This window comes from Chinchilla lanigera, unplaced genomic scaffold (assembly GCF_000276665.1).
Source record: "Chinchilla lanigera isolate Chin_1 unplaced genomic scaffold, ChiLan1.0 scaffold00084, whole genome shotgun sequence".
NCBI lineage: Eukaryota > Metazoa > Chordata > Mammalia > Rodentia > Chinchillidae > Chinchilla > Chinchilla lanigera.
In genome coordinates this window covers 7,829,792-7,849,926 of record NW_004955485.1, presented here as the reverse complement: position 1 = coordinate 7,849,926, position 20,135 = coordinate 7,829,792, and the positions used below count along the sequence as shown (strand labels likewise).

The 20,135-nt window shown below is 52.9% G+C and overlaps 1 protein-coding gene across 8 annotated transcripts in view; it reads left to right on the top strand.

Annotated features, from left to right (window-relative positions):
- Sufu (suppressor of fused homolog (Drosophila)) overlaps window positions 1–20,135 on the top strand; it is a 120,171-nt gene that overhangs the window by 75,488 nt on the left and 24,548 nt on the right. For 5 of the 8 annotated variants that reach the window (XM_013504043.1, XM_013504037.1, XM_005403832.2 and 2 more), the window contains exons 4-8: window positions 2,962–3,104; window positions 3,712–3,797; window positions 3,992–4,064; window positions 6,794–6,950; window positions 9,652–9,763. In XM_013504043.1, coding sequence (XP_013359497.1) covers window positions 2,962–3,104; window positions 3,712–3,797; window positions 3,992–4,064; window positions 6,794–6,950; window positions 9,652–9,763 — 571 coding nt within the window. Of the gene's footprint in view, window positions 1–2,961; window positions 3,105–3,711; window positions 3,798–3,991; window positions 4,065–6,793; window positions 6,951–9,651; window positions 9,764–13,012; window positions 13,074–20,135 lie in introns of all 8 variants that reach the window. The other 3 variants (XM_013504038.1, XM_005403833.2, XM_013504041.1) reach the window with 2 other exon arrangements.

The window sequence follows — 20,135 nt, the reverse complement described above, 5'->3', positions numbered from 1 at the left end:
AGATTTTAAAATTGGGAAGATGAGGCTGAGAGTGTAGCTGCCCTTACTTTGCATGTCTAAGTCCCTGGCTTTGATCCTAGCACTGTAAAAAAGTAAAATGATAAGTAATAAAATGAGAAAGATTAGGTTCTTCAACTTTGCTCCTTTTTCTTCAAGATTTTTTTTTTGAGGGGCTATTCTGGATCTTTTGCATTTTCATATGAATTTTAGAATCTCTTGATGGATTTCTGCCCACAAGGCACATGACATTTATATGGGATTGTGGTGAATCTGTACATCAATTTAGGGAATTCTACCAGCATTACAATATGAAGTCTTGCAATCTATGAACATTGTATGTCTTTCCATTTATGGAGGTCTTCTATAAGTTCTTTCAACAGTGTTCTGTAGTTTTCAGAGTATATGTTTTTCACTTATTTTGTTAAGCTTATTCCTAAATATTGTATTCTTTTTTTTTTTTCCTAAATATTGTATTCTTCTGGTGCTGTTGTGAAGAAATTTTCTTAATTTCACTTTCACAGTGTTTGTTGCTAGTAAAAAATCAATGATTTTTGCATGTTGCTCTTATACCCTGCAACCTTTCTAACCTTGTTTATTGGTTCTAATAATTTGTATTGCATTATTTAAAGTTTTTATGTGCAGGATCATGTCATCTATGAATAGATGCAGTCTTAGTTCATTCTCCCAGTCTGCTTGTCTTGTATTCCTTTATCTTTTCGAATTGTCCAATGAAGTCTGTGTGTGTGTGTGTGTGTGTGTGTGTGTTGGAGATAATTTTAATTATTAGTATTATTTAGTTAGTATTAGTATTGTTTAATTAGTATTTAATTAGAAATTTTAATTATTAACTCAGTCCTTTTACTGGTTGCATTGTATCTTACTTGTGGAGCATGACAGGCACCTAAAGACCCACACCTCTGTAAAGGAGGCATCTGAGAAGTGTGGGCCAGCAGGAGTCAGGAAATCGGAGCTTCTTACGGCGTTCCTGGAGCTGCGCCCTCTCCTCACCCTTTCACTCTGCTGCGTTACCAATGAGGTCAGGACAACAACCTGAACCTGTCTCAGATGGGAAGGATGATTGTACAAACATCACCTGACAGAGAGGGGATTAGTGTTCAGACCTAAAACAAGTGAGAGCAGGAGCTTGAAGACTTCTCACGAAGCTTTCAGGCCGGTGTGTGTGTGTGTGTCTGTGTGTCTCTGTGTGTGTCCGTAAATGTTGATAAAGAGAAATCTCAGCTGTTCAGATTCCCAAATCATAAGTGCTAAACTATAATACACTAAGGCACAGCCAGTTAAGGACTAGATTTAAGGAGCTCTGGTACATGATACGAAGTGAGCTCTAAGACATATAATTAAGTGAAATATGCAAAATAATGTACTTTCATTTGTTTATTGTGTTAGAAGAAGAAAGTGGAAGGGAACCTGTGGACGCTCGTGGACTTGTAAATGTATGTGCCTTGATACCCAACATGAGAGTCAGGGGTAGTAGGACACTTAGTTCCACGTGGTTTTCCCCTTATGGTTATTCTGCCTGTAATGGATTGATAACTGGTGGTCAGCTGAACCCCCAGCTGAACTGAGTCAGCATGGTGCTGGGTGTGGGGGGCCCATCTGGGGACTGCTGCCAGCAGCATAAGAGGCAGAGCTGGAGAAGGAGAAGGAAGCGGTTGGGAGCTGAGAGAGGCTGTTGGAGCTGGTGGAAGCTGTAAGGTGCTGTTGGTTCTCTTGGAGGAGCTCGTCATGCTGCTTTCCTGATGAACTCTGCTGTTTTCATCCTCCGAGGAGCTCGGGACCTCGTTGGCACTGAGAAGGGCTTCGGTTCACTTTGGGGGAGCTCTGGTCCTCACTCTGAGCATCGCTTCCTGGCTCCAGAGGGGAAGATGGTGCACTGCGGGTCTCCCGGAGAAGCCTGCCGCATTGGCTTCCCTGGTGGGAACTCGGCCATCTTGATCATTAGAGGAGCTGGGGACCTCACTGTTGCTGAGGATGGCTGTGGTACCTTTCGGGGGAGCTCTGGTTCTTACTTTCAGTGTCACTTCCTGGCTCCGGTGCAGATCCCTCAGCCTGCTAGCACAGATCCTTCTTCCTGCTGGCACAGACTTCCTAGCTTCCACCACTGACCTTTGGGCCTTCCAGCGTAGATCCGTGAAACAGGCCTGCATGAGACATTGTCATGGGCTCTGGGCCTCCAGTTGGACTTGTGGGAGGCACTGTTATGAGCTCTAGGTCTTCAGCTGGACTCATGCAGGACATTTCCGTGGGATCCAGGCCCTCAGTTAGTTTCCTTGGTCTTGTGTGTGGACAGATTTCCTGCACTCTTTTGTATAGCATTCTTTGGGTGATTATTATAAATATCTTACAAAATGTGTCCTTATTGTATCGTTTCCCTTGTGAAAATAAGCCCCAAACCAACACACTGCCTTAAACAATTTTTTGGGCTGGGGATATAGCTCAGTGGCACGGTGCCTACCTGGCACGCATGAGGTCGTGAGTTCACTTCCCAGTACCAAAAAAAATAAAGACAGTTTGTTGAAGTCCTGGGTGCATGTGCATCGCGGCAGCGAGCTATGAGGCGGCCGGCCCTCGGGGCGACAGCTGCCCTCTAGCTTGCACCCCGGCCATGAGGCGGCGGGCCCTCGGGGCGACAGCTGCCCTCTAGCTTGCACCCCGGCCATGAGGCGGCCGGCCCTCGGGGCGACAGCTGCCCTCTAGCTTGCACCCCGGCCCAAGTGCATGAGGCACTGTGCAGACTCGTCGTGCACTCGGAGCCTCCTCACGAGCAGGGCGCCAGGAAGTCTCTGGGAAGCCTCTGCTCTTTACACTGCAGTGCCCACAAGCTCACTGCTTCTGTCCGGAGAGAGTGCTCTTACCTTCCACAGGGGCTGCCCAGGAGCAGAGGTACCTCCTGCCCAGGCTCCCGAGGCCCCAGACACCAAGGGTCCCTCTGTCTCTCCACAGAGAACACCTTCTGCAGCGGGGACCATGTGTCCTGGCACAGCCCGCTGGATAACAGCGAGTCCAGAATCCAGCACATGCTGCTGACAGAGGACCCACAGCTGCAGCCCGTGCAGACGCCCTTCGGGGTGGTCACCTTCCTCCAGGTGAGGTGCAGGCCAGGCAGGAGAGGGTGAAGGGAGGAGGAGGCCCCTACTGGTCTCCTCCAGCCTCCGGCGGTCTGTCGGGTGAGGCAGCTGGTGTCGGGTAGGGGAAGGGCAGTGGGAGTGGAGGGAACGGCTGTGGCTTTGCGGGGGTAACGGAGGGGATTTCAGACCTAAAGGCCCTGTGGGCACAGGCCTTCCCAGAGCAAGCCAGCTGCAGGCTGGCCTCGCATGTTAGCACTTGCTTTTGCTTATGATGAGGTCTGTGTGAAGACTCACTTGCTTTCTTGTGGAGCTGCCTCCCTGACGCCCCCCTTGCTTCCAGAGACAGAGCCTCAGTCGGCGCAGGCCCTGGTTTTCTTCTCTGCCACTGGGAGCTGGACCTTGTCTTAGCCAGACGCCTAACCCATCATAGTGAGAGCAAGAGTGAGGCCGTGGTGGGTCTGTGGACGCAGTTGTCTCCTTGTTGCCACCCTTCCCTCCTCACAGGGCCCTCCCACTCTGGGCACACCAGTGCAGGAGCACAGAAAAGTGCCTGTGGGTGAATCTGGGGGGCTGACCTTTGGGGCCCGGATTGACCACTAACACAGTGGAATTTTGTGGGCTGCAGATTGTTGGCGTCTGCACGGAGGAGCTGCACTCAGCCCAGCAGTGGAACGGGCAGGGCATCCTGGAGCTGCTTCGGACAGTGCCCGTGTGAGTGCACCCCACGAGCCCGGGGCCGGGCCGCCCTGGGCTGGGTCTGACAGTGCCCGTGTGCGTGCACCCCACGAGCCCGGGGCCGGGCCGCCCTGGGCTGGGGCAGGGGTCCTTCCTGCACTGAGTCTCGGGGAGGCTGGCATCCCTGCTACAGACCCTGACACCATTGTTTCCCCTTTCCTCACTCACAGCGCTGGCGGCCCCTGGCTCATAACTGACATGCGGAGAGGAGAGACCATATTTGAGATCGATCCACACCTGCAAGTATGTCTTGAGGGAGGAGAACTTGCTAGCGCACTGCGCCTAGCTTCTTCCACATAGCACCGGCGCTCACCCGCGAAAGGAGCGGCTGTGTGTAGGCGTGAGGAGAAGCGCAGCTTGACTTGGGATTTGTGCCCTGAGGGCTACAGGGCACAGGAGGGAGCCCGGGTCTCAGCCCTGGAAGGCATGCCTCAGACTCACGTGCTTTTCGACTTTAAAAAGATGAACTTTGCTGTATGTACATTACCTATCAACTGTAAAAGTTAGATAACAGCAGCAAAAGAAAATAAGTGCAGTGGGTGTTGCTTTCTAGCCCAGGATTTATTCCCCTACTTTCCCTTCTTAAAAGAACAGGCTTTGTTGCAGAGAACCACTGTACAGACAGTGGCCCAGTAATACTGCCCCATGGCCTAGCTGCAAGGTGCGTGCTGCTTGGCATAAGGGTCCCATCACCCTCCTGGCACGTGCGTCTTCGGCGCTAGCCTCGAGAGGGTGGCACTCCTTAATGTGTGAGGAGGTGCTCAGACACCTCGGCCGGCACTGCCCCTCGCTGTGGCCCACCTGCAGGGTGTCAGGGTCATCTTTAGTGTTTTAGAGAAAGTACTTCTCTGGCGTGCAGGTGAATTCTGAAAACTCTGAGTGTCACTGCCTGTCCTACGGGCTGCTAGGAACAGGAGCAGCAGGCAGCTGGCTTCTTGTGCCCACCCCCACACAAGTGCAGGTCACTGCCACCTCTGAACCTTCCACGCTCCTTAAAGCTCTGACAAGACACAGACTGCTGCCAGGAGATGCCTGTCCTAGAAGGGGGAGGAGTGATGGACACATAGCCTGCCCTTCCCGGGTTCTTGACTGCAGGCCTGTGAGTTCTTGGGCACGGTCTGTTTCATTCACAGATGGTGCTCCTCCGCTTTTGTAGTGCCTCTAACACTGATATTTTCAGGTTGCTGTCAAGTTCCTCTGTTATCTCTACCTTAACGTTAATGTCTGTGTACCCTCTGCCTAAGCGTGAACCAGGAGCCGTAAAGGCAGTGTTTCCCTAAGCGCCTGCCCTGCAGCCACGATGGGATCCCGCGTGGAGCACTGTGGGCTGCTGCGTGGCCACTGTCACAAGCGCCCAGTACTCAGAAGGAGCCTGGCCCTGGGCTGGTAGCATAGGCTAGCCTTTGTGTGTGTACCGAGAGCAGTTCTCCTCTCACGTCTGAGGCCTCCCTCAGACCAGCCAGCAGGACGTGCAGACCATGGGGGAGTGTGGCACTTTCTCCTGGTGGCCCTAGTGCACCAAATCTGAGCTCCTCCCTGTTTGGGTCTGTCTTTGGGGTCTGCTCGCCATCAGTTCGAGAGCCATCGCGTGCTTCTTTGATTTAAGCTCTACTACTGGGCCGAGCGTGGTGGTGCACACCTGTAATTCCAGCACTCAGGAAACTGGGGCAGGAGGACCACTGCTAGTTTCAGGCCAGCCTGGACTATACAGTGACACCCTGTCTCAAAACAAACAAACAAACAAACAAAATCACTTTAAGCTCTCCTACTAACTGGCTATGTACTCAAACAAGTCCCTAACTTCTCTGTGTCTTAATTCTTTCTTTTTACTTATAAAGTAAGTAGGCTGGACTGGTAAAGCCAAGAAGTATATATCGTCAGTTCTCCACCTAGGGGAGGGCTTCAGGGCAGCCAGTGGAGAGAGAGAACCTCAGGCTCTCCCCTGAGAGACCAGGGCCCGCATGCCCTGCTCAGAACCCCCAGCTTCACCCAGGCTGATGGCAGCACCGCCAGGGAGGAAAGGCTGATAGGAGGAGGAGCTGCCTGTGGCTGGTCCAGAGAAATAAGGACGGTGCCTGGGCTTCTCCAGATGGGCTCTCTGGCCAGTTCAGTGGGAGAGAGGCACGAAGACAGGGAAGTGCAGGCTGTCGCAGGAGACTGATTTGGCCACGTGGCTGTTTACGAGCAAGGTCAGCAGAGCCTTCCAAATGACCTTTAGTTCAAAACCCAGCCTCACAGAACAGTGTTCTGTCAGAAAACGCAGGGGTGTTTTGAGTACGGCTCTTCCTTGAGGCTGTTCAGAGAGGTTTGGACGTCTCAGTGCCGGGGCCTGCACGAAGACAGGGCTTGGGGCTGGGAGGCCTGCAGATGGCCACTGCCCTTCAGGCCCGGTCAGGCCTAAGGAGTGGAAAGCAACTGAATCCAGAGCCTTTGGCAAACCAGTTGGCTGGCAGCGAGGGCAAGGGCAGCCCTGTGCTCTGGGCGAGTACTCCCTCTAGCTGTTAGCAGAGGCAACTGCACCTGGGGCTCTGCCCAACCGGGGCGGCTTCACCCTGCCTCCTGCGGATCAAGAGAGGATGCGAAGGATTGTGCCTTTCCTCGAGAGGGCAGTTCCTATCATCGCCGTGTCAGCTGCATGGGCCCGCGTGGGATAGGCGGGCTGGGGGCTGGGAAGAGGCCAGCTTGGGATGAAGGCCACTGTGCTGGAAAGTTGATGGTAGCGAAGCCTCCCTGGCATTTCATCCTCCTGGCTTTCCCTGATCCTGGTTCTCTGGAGGAGTCCAGTGGCTGGCAGAACCCATCATGCATGTCACCAGAGCGGGACGGACTCAGAGTCCCTGCTCTTGCAGCAGCTGTCCATGCTCGGCACCTGTAAGGGTCCGGTACATGCTAAGGGTGGTAGCTGGAAGGGTGGTGGCAACCTTGGACCACCAGTTCTCTGAAGGAACTCTGGCTGTTTGGTTCTTCTCAAGCAGGACAGAGTTGACAAAGGCATCGAGACCGATGGCTCCAACCTCAGTGGTGTCAGTGCTAAGTGTGCCTGGGATGACCTCAGCCGGCCCCCTGAGGACGATGAGGACAGCCGGAGCATCTGCATTGGCACCCAGCCCCGGCGGCTCTCTGGCAAAGGTAGCAACTGTCCCCTGCGTTCCCTCTTCCTTTACAGGCCCAGCCTGGAGAGCATAACTAACAGCCCTTTCAGTAGTTTAGTTCCTGGCCTGACCTAAGCAGCAGCAGAAGTCTTGAGGCGAGGGGGAATTAAGGAGCTTTTTGCCCCTTTTCTAGCTGTGTTTCCCATGTGTATTTGAAATGCAACACCAACAGGGACCATTGTGTCTTCACTTTGACCTTTTGATCTGAGGCCTCGGAGGTAAGTGGAGACCGTAAACAGTTAACAGGAAAAGTCTGCAGTGTACTCAAGAGCAGGAGAAAAGTGTCGGCCACCCACAGCATTGACACAGGGCCCAGCCCTGGCCTTCAGGCCAGGCCAGACCCTAAGATCCCCGTCCTCAGGCCTTCACAGGGCTTCAGTGAGGGAAGCCTGCGTATGAAGCCAGCTTGCGAATGGCCTCTGCCCACTGTCCTGCAGATGAATATAAGGTGCTGTGCTAGCACCCCAGCACCTCTGTCTTCTGGGTGAGGGTGGAGGGAAAGAGGATATATCTGTCCTGTTAGAAGCACTCGGGCTTGGTCTTGGTATGTGTGGTTTTAGCAAAGGACATCCCTAAATAGCTCCAAAGGACGAACGCACGTTTACATGCACACGTGCTCGCAGCTTGTCTGTGTGCGTCTTTCTCATTTCCCCATCCCTGTTTATTGAAGAACAGGAGCAACAGCTATGTGTGTATTTTTTTTTCTCTTTCTTTTCTTTTCTTTTCTTTCTTTCTTTCTTTCTTTCTTTCTTTCTTTCTTTCTTTCTTTTTCTTTCCTTCCTTCCTTCCTTCCTTCCTTGTATTGGGAATGGAGCCCAGGGCCTTGTGTATGCTTAACATGCATTCTACTACTGGCTGCACCTTTAGGTGTGGGATTCATAAAAGAATTTCTCTTTTTGAAAAAATGACAATTTAAACCTCTAGTACAAATATTTAACCCATTCGTTTCCATTTTTTTCTTTTTTTCTTTTTTTTTTTTTTTTTTTTTTTTTTTTTTGAGACAAGGTTTTGCTGTGCACTTCAAGCTGGCCTTGAACTCAATTTGTAGCCAAGGCTGGCCTCCAACTCACAGCGATCCTCCTGCCTCAGCCTTCCCAGTGCTGGTATTACAGGGGTGCACCACCATGCCCAGCTTACGCATTTGTTTCTTTCCTGCTGTTTTGTTTTCGTTTCCTTTTTTTTTTGAGATAGGGTTTTGCTTTGTAGTTCAGGCTAGCCTTGAGCTCACTATGTAGCCTAGGCTGGCCTTAAACCTGCTACAGTCTTCCTACCTTGGCCTCCCAAGTGCTGGGAATTCAGAAGTGCTTCACCGTGCCAGGCTCATGCTTTTTCTGACAGTGTAACAAGCTTGTAGGATATCGGGAGAAAGCATACAGTGATTACAGTCATATATTTATTAAGATCACCTACCATGAAGCTCCAAGGACTTGTCTAGCCTATGTGAGGTCCTGATTTGATTCCAGCACTGCCCCACCTAAAAAAGAATCATTTGATTACTTTTGATAAAAGAGGCAATTTAAGAAGTGATTCACAATTTTAATCATTATTGGCTATTTTAAAAAATTACACCTGGGCATGCTGGAACATACCTATAATCCCACCAGTGCTTTGAAAGGCTGAAGCAGGAAGATTACAGACCTGAGTCCTGCCTGGGCTATAGAATGTCGCAGTAAGACACTGTCTCAAAACGTTAAAAAGGGGGTGGGCTGTAACTCAGTGCTAAGGTCCTAGGTTCAATCCCCAGTACCAAGGAAAATCTTTTTAAATTAAAAATGAAAGTCCGCTGTGCGTGGTGGCACAGGCCTCGAATCCCAGCACCAAGGGGGCTTCGGGCTCCAGCCCAGCCTGGACCACACAGTGCGCTCAAGGCCAGCCTGAAGTGCATACGAGACCCTGTCTCAAAAACAAAAAACAAACTAAATAAATAAATAATAAAAATTGTAATAGTAGCCCGTGCCCTGGTAAGGAGTTAGAAAAGTTAGCAATCCTCTCTTCCCACTCTGAGCCCACCTGTGAATGACTAGTGCTCATTTCCTTTTCCATATGTGTTTACAGTGTGCAGAGATAAATCTCAGATCAAATTCTTCATATAGTGAAAGACCCCCAGAACACCTCACAGAGAGTAACCGCCCGGGGGCGGCTGCCTCACCTCACAGTCCTTGCCGTCTCCTTGGAGTTGCCGTTCCTGGCAGACAGTGAGGTGGAGAGGCGACCTCAGGTAGCCCACTGACCAGGCTCAGGGAGGGCAGCAGGGCCAGACTGTAGTTGTCTCCCAGAGCCCACTCGGGGCAGGGCACTTGAAGGCCCTGCAGTAGCCATTGCAGTGGGCAGTGTCCCTGGTGGTCGGCCAGTGGCAGAGGCCGTGGTAGACGTTCAGTGTCTGGGACCAAGGCCCGAGTGTCGGGAGGAACAGGACGAGGGCGAGGGCCTTTCTGAGGTCCAAGGGCCACCCCTCATTCCTCTCAGACTGGTGCTCCTCAGACCCCCCCACTGCTTCTCGAGCGCACGGTGTCGCGTCCTGTCTCTCACAGCTGCGCTCAAGCAGCTGTCCCGTCTGGACACCTGGACCAGCCAGCATGGTGGCCTTTCTCCAGAAATCTGCTCAGTTAGGTTCAAGAAAGGTTGGGGGTGGCTGGGAACCCAAAGGGCCATCAGGCAACTTAGTGATGTCATTGTAGACACAGAGCAGATCCGGGAGACCCTGAGGAGAGGACTTGAGATCAACAGCAAACCTGTTCTTCCGCCAATCAACCCTCAGCGGCAGAACGGCCTCACCCATGACCGGACTCCGTAAGTCCCTGCGTCTCAGGGCTGCGATGAGAGGGTGGTTTCGTCCTGAGTGACTGCTCCCATGGGCTGCATGGGAAACAATGCCTGTGGCCCTTTTCGCGGGAACCAAGGTCTCCTCTAGGTTTAAGGCAGGCATGGTTGGGAGCTCACAGGTCTGTGGGTCGTAGGAAAGGGCCTCAAAGGGGACCCAGTGGAGCAGGAACATAAACAGCAGTAAATATTTACATGGGCTGTGTGAGCAGACAGGAGGCCAGCTTGGGGCAGAATCTGACTTGGGGCCTCCCGGCCTTGTGGGACCCATTGTGCTGAGCACGGTTCCCTTCTTATCTTGGCCTCGGCCAGAGTTGCCCTTCCTTCCTTCCTGGAGCCTGGTCTCCGGCTGATAGCCGCAACCCCAGGGACCTCCCTGTCTGGCCACCCCCATACTGGACGCCTGCTTCTGAGGCCCTTCTTCCTGCCTGCCTTCCCTGGGCCAGGGCAGGGAAGAAAAGTCCTCTGCAGGCCTCTGCTGCCTGCCAGGGCTCCTTCTAGCCCTCAAAAGAGACTGAGGCCACTCCAGAGGTCAGAGCTCTTCCTGGCAGCCTCTCTTCCTCTGTTAGGAAGCAAGCGGTGGGCAGGGCTGGAGCGGGGCACCCCCTCTGCCCTCAGTCCCAGGGCAGCTCTGGGGAGTAGCTGCTGGCAAGGGATGCCTGGGAGCTCAGAGCAGGAGCCTCGCCTGCCAGGAAGGAAATCGCTGTGCCTTGGGCTGAAAGGAGGGTCAGCCAACCCTGCAAGGCCAGGGCGACCCACCCACTTTCTGAGCAGTCTTTACTGCTCTCCTGCTGTGTGGCTGGAGGCCCAGGGGCTGTTTGGGATGCACGGGCTTGTCCTTTCAGGTTCACCACCGGGACAGGGAACTTTCCTGGCAGAAGCCGCAGGTGATGTGGCTGCTACTCGTAGTCCAGCTCCAGGTGCTGATCCCTGGTCCCCAGCAGTGACAGGGATGTAATGCAGCACAGGAAAGATGGCGCGATCCTGAGTAGTTGAGAAGGGAGTCTGCGAGGAGGAGGACCGTGAGCTGTGTCCTGGAAGTGAGGCAGGCAGGGGAAGCCGCTGTGGGGGCTGGAGCAGCGAGGCCCGGCTGCTAAGGTGGAGGCTGCAACCCGAGAGCAGACGGAGGGCGGGGAGAGTCACACCACGTGGCTCACCTGGCTCGCCTGCTGTCCAGAAGCCAGGAAGGTTGACTCTTCGGCAGAGCCTGGAGAGGCCTCCTCAGCCACTGCCATTGCCCCAGAGTGGCTTCCAGCTGTGGCCAGTGGGCCCTTCCAGCCTGCAGCCCTGAAGTAGCTGGCTTGAGGCACCAGGGTTGTTTCCTAGAAGCAGCAGATGGCCAAACTGGGTCATGGGACACTAGGAATCTCTCCTTCTGAAGTTTGGACTGTGTCCCAGGGACCCCTTCCTCCTGGCTTCTCACTCAGCTTCCTTGGCACTAGTAGGACGCCAGAAGTAATAGTGGGCTTAGCCGGGTGTGGTGGCTCATGCCTGTAATCCCAGCACTCGGGAGGCTGAGGCAGGAGGATCATTGTGAGTTCCAGGCCAGCCTGGGCTACAAAGTGAGCTCAAGGCCAGCCTGAATTGCATAGCAAGACCCTGTTTCAAAAAGACAAAAAAACAAACAAACAAACAAACAAACTAGTAGGCTTGAAGTCTCGAGATGATCGTCTGCAATGTGGAGATAGCTACAGTCCAGATGGTCTTCTGCCTCCTGAAGGCCAGCGTGTCTGGGCAGAGCCCACTCGCCTCTCCTGTATGTCAGGGCCAGGCCTGAGATCGATTGATTGATCCCTCTCTCTCTCTCTGCCTGACTTGGGCATACTTCAGCTGTTGCATACACAGACCCCCGTGTGTGGGCACAGGCTCCTTGTTCCCGTGGACACCTCACGACAGGGCAGCGGGGCGGTGGTTCTGTACACAATGCACACAGACTGCAGCCTACAGCCTTTGGCCTCAGTTGTCTTGAGATGTGCCAGGTGTGGTGGCTCATCCCTGTAATCCTAGCACTCTGGAAGGCTGAGGCAGGAAGATCGAAAGTTTAAACTTAGTTTGAGCAACTTACCGAGACCCTACCTCAAGATTAAAAAATAAAAACCGGGCTGGGTATGCGGAGGGGCGGGCAAAGGTGGGAATAGATCAGAGAGGACAGTCCTCTGGGGTCATCTCCTGCCCTGCAGGTCCGCAGAGTTCGGGCATCTGCCAGCTGGAGGGAATCAGACCATTTCCTCCGGGTTCTTGTGCCCATTACTGATTTGTTAGTGCCCGGTGTGCAGTGGCTCCTTGCCCTCCTTCACCAGCTCCGTTCTCCAGCACGCCCTCCGTTTTCCCAGACGCCAGCTCCCTGTGGTCCAGGGTGGGTGCTGACAGACTCGGTTCAGATTCGCAAGCACAGTGGTAATGTCCGTGCGGCCACTCAGGGGCTGACCCGGTTTCCGACACCACATGAATCGTGGCTGCGAAAGCCAGCCCGAAGTGTGCTGGCAGCAGTGTTTGCTCCGCTCCCTAGCAGGAAGTGGCCCTCATAGGCCTTATTTTGTCTGCTTTCCCCTGAGGATTCCTGGGCCAGGGAGTTACGATGCCTGGGTCTTCTCTGGTCTGTGTATGGTCTGAGGCGGCTACTGAGATGATCAGCCCTGGCTCCCAGCAGCCAGGCTCTGGCCTACTCGGGGGAGTCGGGCACATACTCTTCCCTCCTCCACAGCACTCAGCATTTCCACAGAGCTGTCCTGTGCCAGGTAATGTTTAGGAACCTTATCCTCACATTAATTCATTCTCAGGCCACTAGATGTAATCTCTTTCCCTCCCCCTCTCCCTCTCCTTGTCCCTCTCCGTGTGTGTGTGTGTGTGTGTGTGTGTGTGTGTGTATGTGTATGTGAGAGAGAGAGAAAGACACACACACACACACACACACACACACACACCTACCACCACCACCCCCCCCCCCCACCCCGGGCCTTCACGATGAGCCACCTCCCCAGCCCACTTTTACTTCTGAGCCAGGGTCTCACTATGTAGCCTAGACTGCCCTCTAACTTGCAGTCCTCCTGCCTCAGCCTCCCACAGTGCTGAGGTTACAGGCAGGCACCACCACGCCCAGCTCATATATCTTACAGCTGAGAAGATTGAGATGTGGGAAAGCTAATAAGTGACTTGTCCAAAGCTTAGGACATTCTGTCACCCACTGAAGCAGGTCTGCTCTCCCTTGCCTGCACTCAGGGACGTCATGATGCACGGGCTGTGTCTCTGCGATGTAGTGACCCTCACTGCTGGAGCCCAGGTAACTACTGGAGCGTGCTGATGCCATGAAAGCTCAGTGACACCGCAGTTATTTTGTGTGCTAGGCCCTTTTCCTTTCTGTTCAGAAACAAACACAAACCTGTCGCTGGCCTCCCCCCTCGGTGCAAGGGAGTTTTTTTCTGGAGGCTCTGCTTCCCGCTTCCCAGAAGGCAGGCCTTTGGTAACCTGCTTTCTCCTGCTCGGTGCCAGCCCTCCTCCCATTGCCTTCCCAGGAGAGCCCTTGGCCCTCTTTGGGGCTTCAGCATTTCACAACCCTGCATTCCGGCCATGCAATTTGTATCTGGCTTTTCCCAAGATGATCAGTTGAGAAAAGCCTTCTTCAGCTTGCTGGCGCCTCCCTTCCCACTGCCTGCCTGGGTGAGTTTGGGAACGCGTAAGAAGGAAAGGAAGCAACCCCATTCTGCCACTTAAGGACAGTCTGGCCTGAAGACTGTGCCGGCCAGCATTTGCAGGGGCCCGGGGTGGGAGTCTCTGGACAGCATCTGTCTGAGGAGCATGCTCAGCCAGAGTGTCAGTCTGCTTTAGGTCGCGGCTGCTCAACACTGACGGGAGGAGGGGTCAGGTGCATGCATGGGAGGTCTGCGTTTCCATGAGGCGTAGCTCAGAGCCGGGGACCTGTGTCAGAATTCTAGAACCTCCTCTTCTGGAGGCCAGTGCCTCACTGACTGGGCGGGGCCTCAGGGGGCTCTCAGGGTGGTGCCTTCTCTTGGCAGGGAGCCTTGTGTGCGCATGCGTGTAAGCACGGAGAAGCGCTTTGTAGTTAAGAGGCACTTCTGAAAAGCAAACTCTCCATCATTGCTGAGCCAGTTTTCTGTGTTTTGAAATTATACCAACAACTTTTAAAGTTATTTCTTCTTTCTTTTTTCCTTTTCGATTTTTCCCTCTTAATTCCCTGGAAAATCAAGCGCTGTTTGGTTTGGTTTGGTTTGGGTTTTTTTTTCTTTGTTCTGTTTTCTGAGACGTGGTCTCACTGTATAGTTCAGGCTCACTGTGTTGTCCAGGCTGGCTCGAACTCATGGCGACTCCTGCCGCAGGTCTCCCCGGTGCTGGGGTTACTGCCATGTGCCTGTGTGCCTGGCCAGAAAGTCAGGTTTGCATACCATAAATTCTCCTCGTAGCATCCTCATCTGTAACACCTCCCCAGCACACGTGTCGATGCGGGCATGGTCATACATACATGTATGTGTTTCTCTACCTTTGTGAGCGTCTCTGCTCTCTTCTGTTTGACCTTTGGGTTGGGTGACTGTGCTGCCTTTAACTCCCGTCTTGAATAGTTTGTAACCTGGCCAAGGAGTCGTCCAGTAGAGAGAACTCTGTTTTGTTTTGCTCAGCCTATGAGGTCCACGAAGATTATTAGGAGGAGAGCTTACCTGGTTTGCACCCACTCTAACGGTGAACTTGGTACGGGAGGTAAGTTTCCATCTGGGAAGACCGCCCGGCTGCTGTGATGCTGCTGGCATACAAGGCGGAGTCGGGTGACCCTGATGTCAGGGCCTCATGTCAGGGCAGCGGCCAGCCTGGAGCCTGCTCTGTCATCCTGGCTTCCCTCGCCACTCCCACGCCGGGAAAGTGCAGTTGTTTGCACTGGAAAGAAAGCCCAGAGAGCAAGAGCCCTGCTCCCAGGGCCCCCGCCAGGCGCATAGGACTGACGGGAAGGGGAGCCCAAGCTTCTGCTGCTTCTGAACTCAGTCTGTGACCTGGGGTGTCGTGCTCAGCGCCTCTCTCGGAAATGCACATTTGACCGGGTGGAGCAAGGGGCTCTGGCAAATCTGGCCTGGGCCTGTGCTGCATTCCCACAAAGAGATGAAGCCATGGCCTCTGGTAATGCTCCGTCCTCAGAGTCCTGACTGGTGCTTTGAACTGCAGCAAGCGCTGCGCCCCTCCTGGGGTTGCACAATCAGGAGTATTTTTATCGCCCACCCTTGATCTTCAGTGTCACCTGGCACTCCAGCAGTGAGTCACTCTGCACGGAAGGGAAAGGAAAGCCCAAAGGTAAGGGCTGGAGAGAGGAAATGACTCAGTGCTGAGGAAAAGGAAGCTGGCAGCTGTGGCTAGAGCAGGCTCCCTCAAGAAGGCAGGGGTCCGAGCTCCTACCTGGGCCAGTGGGCCAGGCGAGGGTGGTGGTCCCTGGCACCCAGAGGAGTTAGTAGCTGGGCAGAGGCCCCAGTCGTCATGCCCGCTTTCCTCACCCTGTCTTTAGCCCATACCGCCCCACCACTCCTGTACGTTCAGGTGTGGGATGCACCTGTGGAGAACACTGCTCTTCGTCGTCTGGTTATGGGTTTTGTACCTCTTATTCCTAGTAGCCTATCAGAGAACTGGTCACAATGACTGAGCAATGTAGCCGTGGGCTTCACAGTAGCTTTGGAGGTAAGCTGGCCTCCCCCTAGCCTTGCCCCCACTCCACACCCACACCCTTTCCCGCTGCCACCCCGAAGGGACACCTACAAGTGGTTCTTTCTCGGGGAAGTTCATAGCTTTCGTCAGCAATCAGAAAGTAAAAGGAGTAAATTTCCCAGGCAAGAGGCAGAAGCCAGAGGTTGGCCTGGGCTCTGCCAGCCAAATCCATTTTGCTTCTGAATATTTGCCAGGCTTGATGCCCTGGTTCCTATTCCCCTGTGTCCCCAAGGAGAAGACCTCAAGTTGCACGGCCAGTGCGGACATCATGACTGTCAGAGGAGAGGACTGTGGCTTGAACACAGTGTGTCAGCTCCTCTCCACCTCTGCTGCTATTGGTGGAATATGGCTGGTACCTCTTAGCTAACGTGCAGAAATTCAGTCCTTTCGATTTACAGAAACCGAAGAGGGGGAAACATGGACACGGTTCTGCCGGCCTATGAGGTATTGGTAGGCTCACCAGAGCGTGTGCTGTAACGTGCTGTCCTAGAAATCAAGAGCCCGTTGTGGCACTGGAGGGAGAAGGCACGTTAGGGTGTGTAAAAAGTCAGCGTATGCAGTGAGCAATATAAATATACAACGTATCCTGTGGACAGGGGGCAAAGACAAAATTCACGGAGACTGAGCTGCACTGCTGAGTTGTGGGGGTGTGGCGCTCAGCCGTGCCCTGCACCCTCCGTGCTCCCCTGCAGGGCAGGAAGAGTCCTGGGCTGCACAGGCGCTTTCCGTCTTTTCTTCCTGGGATTGAACGCAGGACTGTTTCACAAGTGCTGGGCAAGCGTTCTGCCACCGAGCCACAGCCCCGGACAGGCCCGGACGGTGTGGGGGTTTTCTTTGCCTGCTTGTCAGTTTTATGCTGACCCCCATTCTTTTTGTTTTGAGGCAGGGTCTTACTAAGTCACTAAATTTCTGAGGCTGGAATGGCAAACGTACACACTGTGCCCGCTCCCAGCGGGCAGTTTTCGTGGTGCATCGCCACTGCCTGGCCTGTGTTGTGGGTGCTGCTGGCATCTAGTTTCTCGGAGTAGAACCCTGAAGCTGGGCTTTATCACCTCTGCAGAGTCTAAGTACTCTAAGTGTCCCCTGGCATTTGGACCTTGAGTTGTTTGCTCTCAGGTCCGGGTCTGTACACCACTGCTCCCTGCCCATGGCAGAAGACAGGGAGTCGGGGGGGAAGCAGCGAAGAATCAAGACACGTTACAGGCACGCACCCACTCCCAAGGTGAGTATAAACTCCACGTGCTGCGAACACATACGAATTAAATAAACTCTCCTAAAAAGAGGGTAAAGGGCTGGGGATATAGCTCAATGGCATAAGCGCCTGCCTGGCAAGCGCAAGGTCGTGAGTTTGATCCCCGGTACTGCAAAAAAAAAAATAATGATAAAAATAAAAAGAGGGTAAAAGTGGAAGAGGCACCTGCAGACCCTCGAGGAAGGGGTCCGTGGGAGTGCACATGCTGGGGTGCAGTGGGGATCGCCTTTGCGTTTGCCTGGAATCCTGTGAAGGTAACAAATGAGCAAAGACTGTTTGGCAATTTTTTTGTTGTTGGGTTTTTTTTTTTTGTGGCAGGGACACATTATTTAGTTCTGTGCTGAACTCACTGCAGGCTGGCTTGAAGCCTCAGTGATCCTCTTGCCTCAGCCTCCCAAGTGCTGGAATTACAGGCGTGTGCCTCCTTGCCTGGCTCGGCAGCTCTTTGTGTACTGAAAGGTGAGATGGAATAAAGGACTACATGAGAATGAGCGAGGACACGTATGAGGTGTAGGGAAGCGGCTGCAACGTGAGCCGGGGGCAGGGCCCGCGCAGCGGCGGCGGCCAGCACAGGTAGCAGCTGTGTGGCAAGAGTGGAAGCAGCCACCTCGGTGGAAGGGGCCCGGCAGATCTGCTGGAAGAGTTTTCCAGGTAAAACTGGCAAATACTTGTAGTGTTCGAATGTCTTGGAAGGATCTGTAGAACATTGTATAGTAACCTGAGTGGAATAGGTGATAAATACAACGAAAATTGAGATAGTTGGGCTGGGGTGCGGGTCCATTCTGGAGCACTTCCCTAGCATGCACAAGGCCTTGGGTTCAACCCCAGAACTGGAAACTGTAGACATACATGGCCTCGGTCGTGGCTCAGCGCCGCAGCGCTTGCTGGCGTGTGCCTAACCCCGGGTTCCATCCGCAGAACCACGGGCACACGTACCTACATACGTACTTACGTACATTTTAAATAAGAGGGCTGGAGTTGAAGCTTAGTAACAGAGCACTTGCTTAGACATGTGTAAAGACCTGGAGTCCGTCCCTCAAGTACTGAAAAGAAAAAAGAAAGGAAAAGAAAAAGGGAGAAAGAAAACTACAATTGTTAATAATTAAATTCAAGGAAAATGGAAAATTACTACAGGAAGGAAGAACAACTACAGTATACTACATATTCAGCTGTCATACCACTGATGTAGTCATAGTAATGTGATGACTTGTTATGGATCCACACAAGCTTACGATGCAGTCGTCTTGTCAGGTGTGGTGGTGCACCCCTGTAATCCCAGCACTCGGGAGGCTGAGGCAGGGGGATCATCACAAAGCCACAAAGAGAGCTCAAGGACAGCCTGAACTGCATAGCAAGACCCGTCTCAAAATGACAAAGAAAGCAAAACGAAAAAGGATACAGTCATCTTGGAAAGATAGGCACAAGGGTGGGGTGGAGGAGAACTAGAAACTTGTCTTCCACAGTGGAGTGTCCATGTGTAAAGCCTAAAAAAGAAATAACAGAAAAGCAGAGGTAAAGTTGTTTTGTCTTCGGTGGTACTGGGCATTGCACTCAGGGCCTTGGGCATGCTAGGCGAGCACTCCACCACTGAGCCACATCCCCAGCCCAAGTGTATTTAACATATCAAGGAAAGTACCAAAACGATCACTTCACAAAGATGGCACTGGCCGCTTCTAAGGAGAAAAGAGCAGGAGTGCTGCTGACTACTGTAATGAACCTGGTGGAACCACTTGACTCTTGAACTGCCTCCCCCAACCCCGCAAAGGATATAAGATATTAAGAGGCTATCCCCAAAGAGCCAACTAAAGGAGTTCCCAGTCGGGCGTGGCAGCACACGCCTGTAATCCCAGCACTCAGGAGGCTGAGGCAGCAGGGTTGTTGTGAGTTTGAGACCAGCCTGGGCTACAAAGTCAGCTCAAGGCCAGCCTGAACTGCACAGGGAGACCCTGTCTCAAAAAGACAAAAGAGGAAAAAAAAAGAGTTCCCAATAGTCAGAGCTGCAACATTTTGAACAAAATGAAGTATTATTGGATTATCCCCCACAGTATAGATATTCCTGAGTACAGGGGTTATAAATGAATTAAACCAATGGGAGAGTAAACTTTGTCCAGAATAAGTGCAGATCTCTTGTGTAGATGCCTCCCTCGGACAACACCGCTCCCTGCCTTTCTCAAGGGAGGCTGCAGAGAGCACAGCATGAGAAGACGGGGAAGGCCGCAGAGACAGTGGTGGAGTGCCGTGTCAGCAGGGTTAAGTCAGGTTGACAGGGAGTGCCCTGGGTATGTGACGAGGGAAGATGCTGCCCACCTCTCTGCTCTTCCTTACCCAGATCCGCAAACCAAGCCTAACGTGAGAAAAACTCCGTCCCAAACGAGAGACTTCCTACAAACTACAGAATAATTGGCCGGAACCCCTCCAAACTCGTAAGGTCATTGAAAAAAGAGAAAGCCAGTCGGGCATGGTGGCGCGTATCTGTACCACCAGCACACTGGGAGGCCAAGGCAGGCAGATCCCAAGTTGAGCCCAGCTGGGCTCCTCAGCAACTTCCTGAGACCCTGCCCCAAAGTGGGAAAGGAAAAATGTGAAACTAAGCAGGGGAGCGGGGAAGGAGTGATGAGGGGAGACTAGAATATGGGGCCTGTGCGTACCGCTGTGCCAGAACTGAACCCCCGGTCTGCACAAGCAGTGTGCGCTAACGAAAACGCAGGGGCGTCTGGAGAGGTGATGCACACGGGAGTTCCTGGCTGGGCAGCTCGTCTGGTTTAGGAAAGTCTGCAGTGGCAAATCATAAAATACCCGACTGAGGGGAGTGCACGTAACTTTGGGGGTTGTTTTGTTTTCCACATCACTTCCCTAGTTGGTTCAGTGGCTCAAGAATGTTAGGGCTCTGAGTGGCTTTTCTTAATTTTCTTGGTTTGCCCTTCATTGTAGCAATCTGGCTACAGGAGCTCCACGCATTTCTTCGTGGCAGGACAGTGCATAATGCTGGGGGGAAAGGCAGAAGACACTTGCTTTTATGCTGTGCTTTCTTCAGAATTAAAAAGTTTACAGAAGCTTTAAAAAAAAAAAATTTGAAAAGGACCTGGGCATGATGGTGCACGCCTGTAATCCCATCACCCAGGAGGCTGAGGCAGAAGGATTGCTGCAAGTTTGAGGCCAACCTGGGCTACCAAAGTGAGTTCAAGACCAGCCTGAACTGCATAGTGAGACCCTGGCTCAAAAAGACCGAAAGAAAGAAAGAGAGAGAGAGACAGAGACAGAGACAGAGAGAGACACAGAGAGAGAGAGACAGAGAGAGAGAGAGAGAGACAGAGAGAGAGAGACAGAGAGAGAGACAGACAGACAGAGAGACAGAGACAGAGAGAGAGAGACAGAGAGAGAGACAGAGAGACA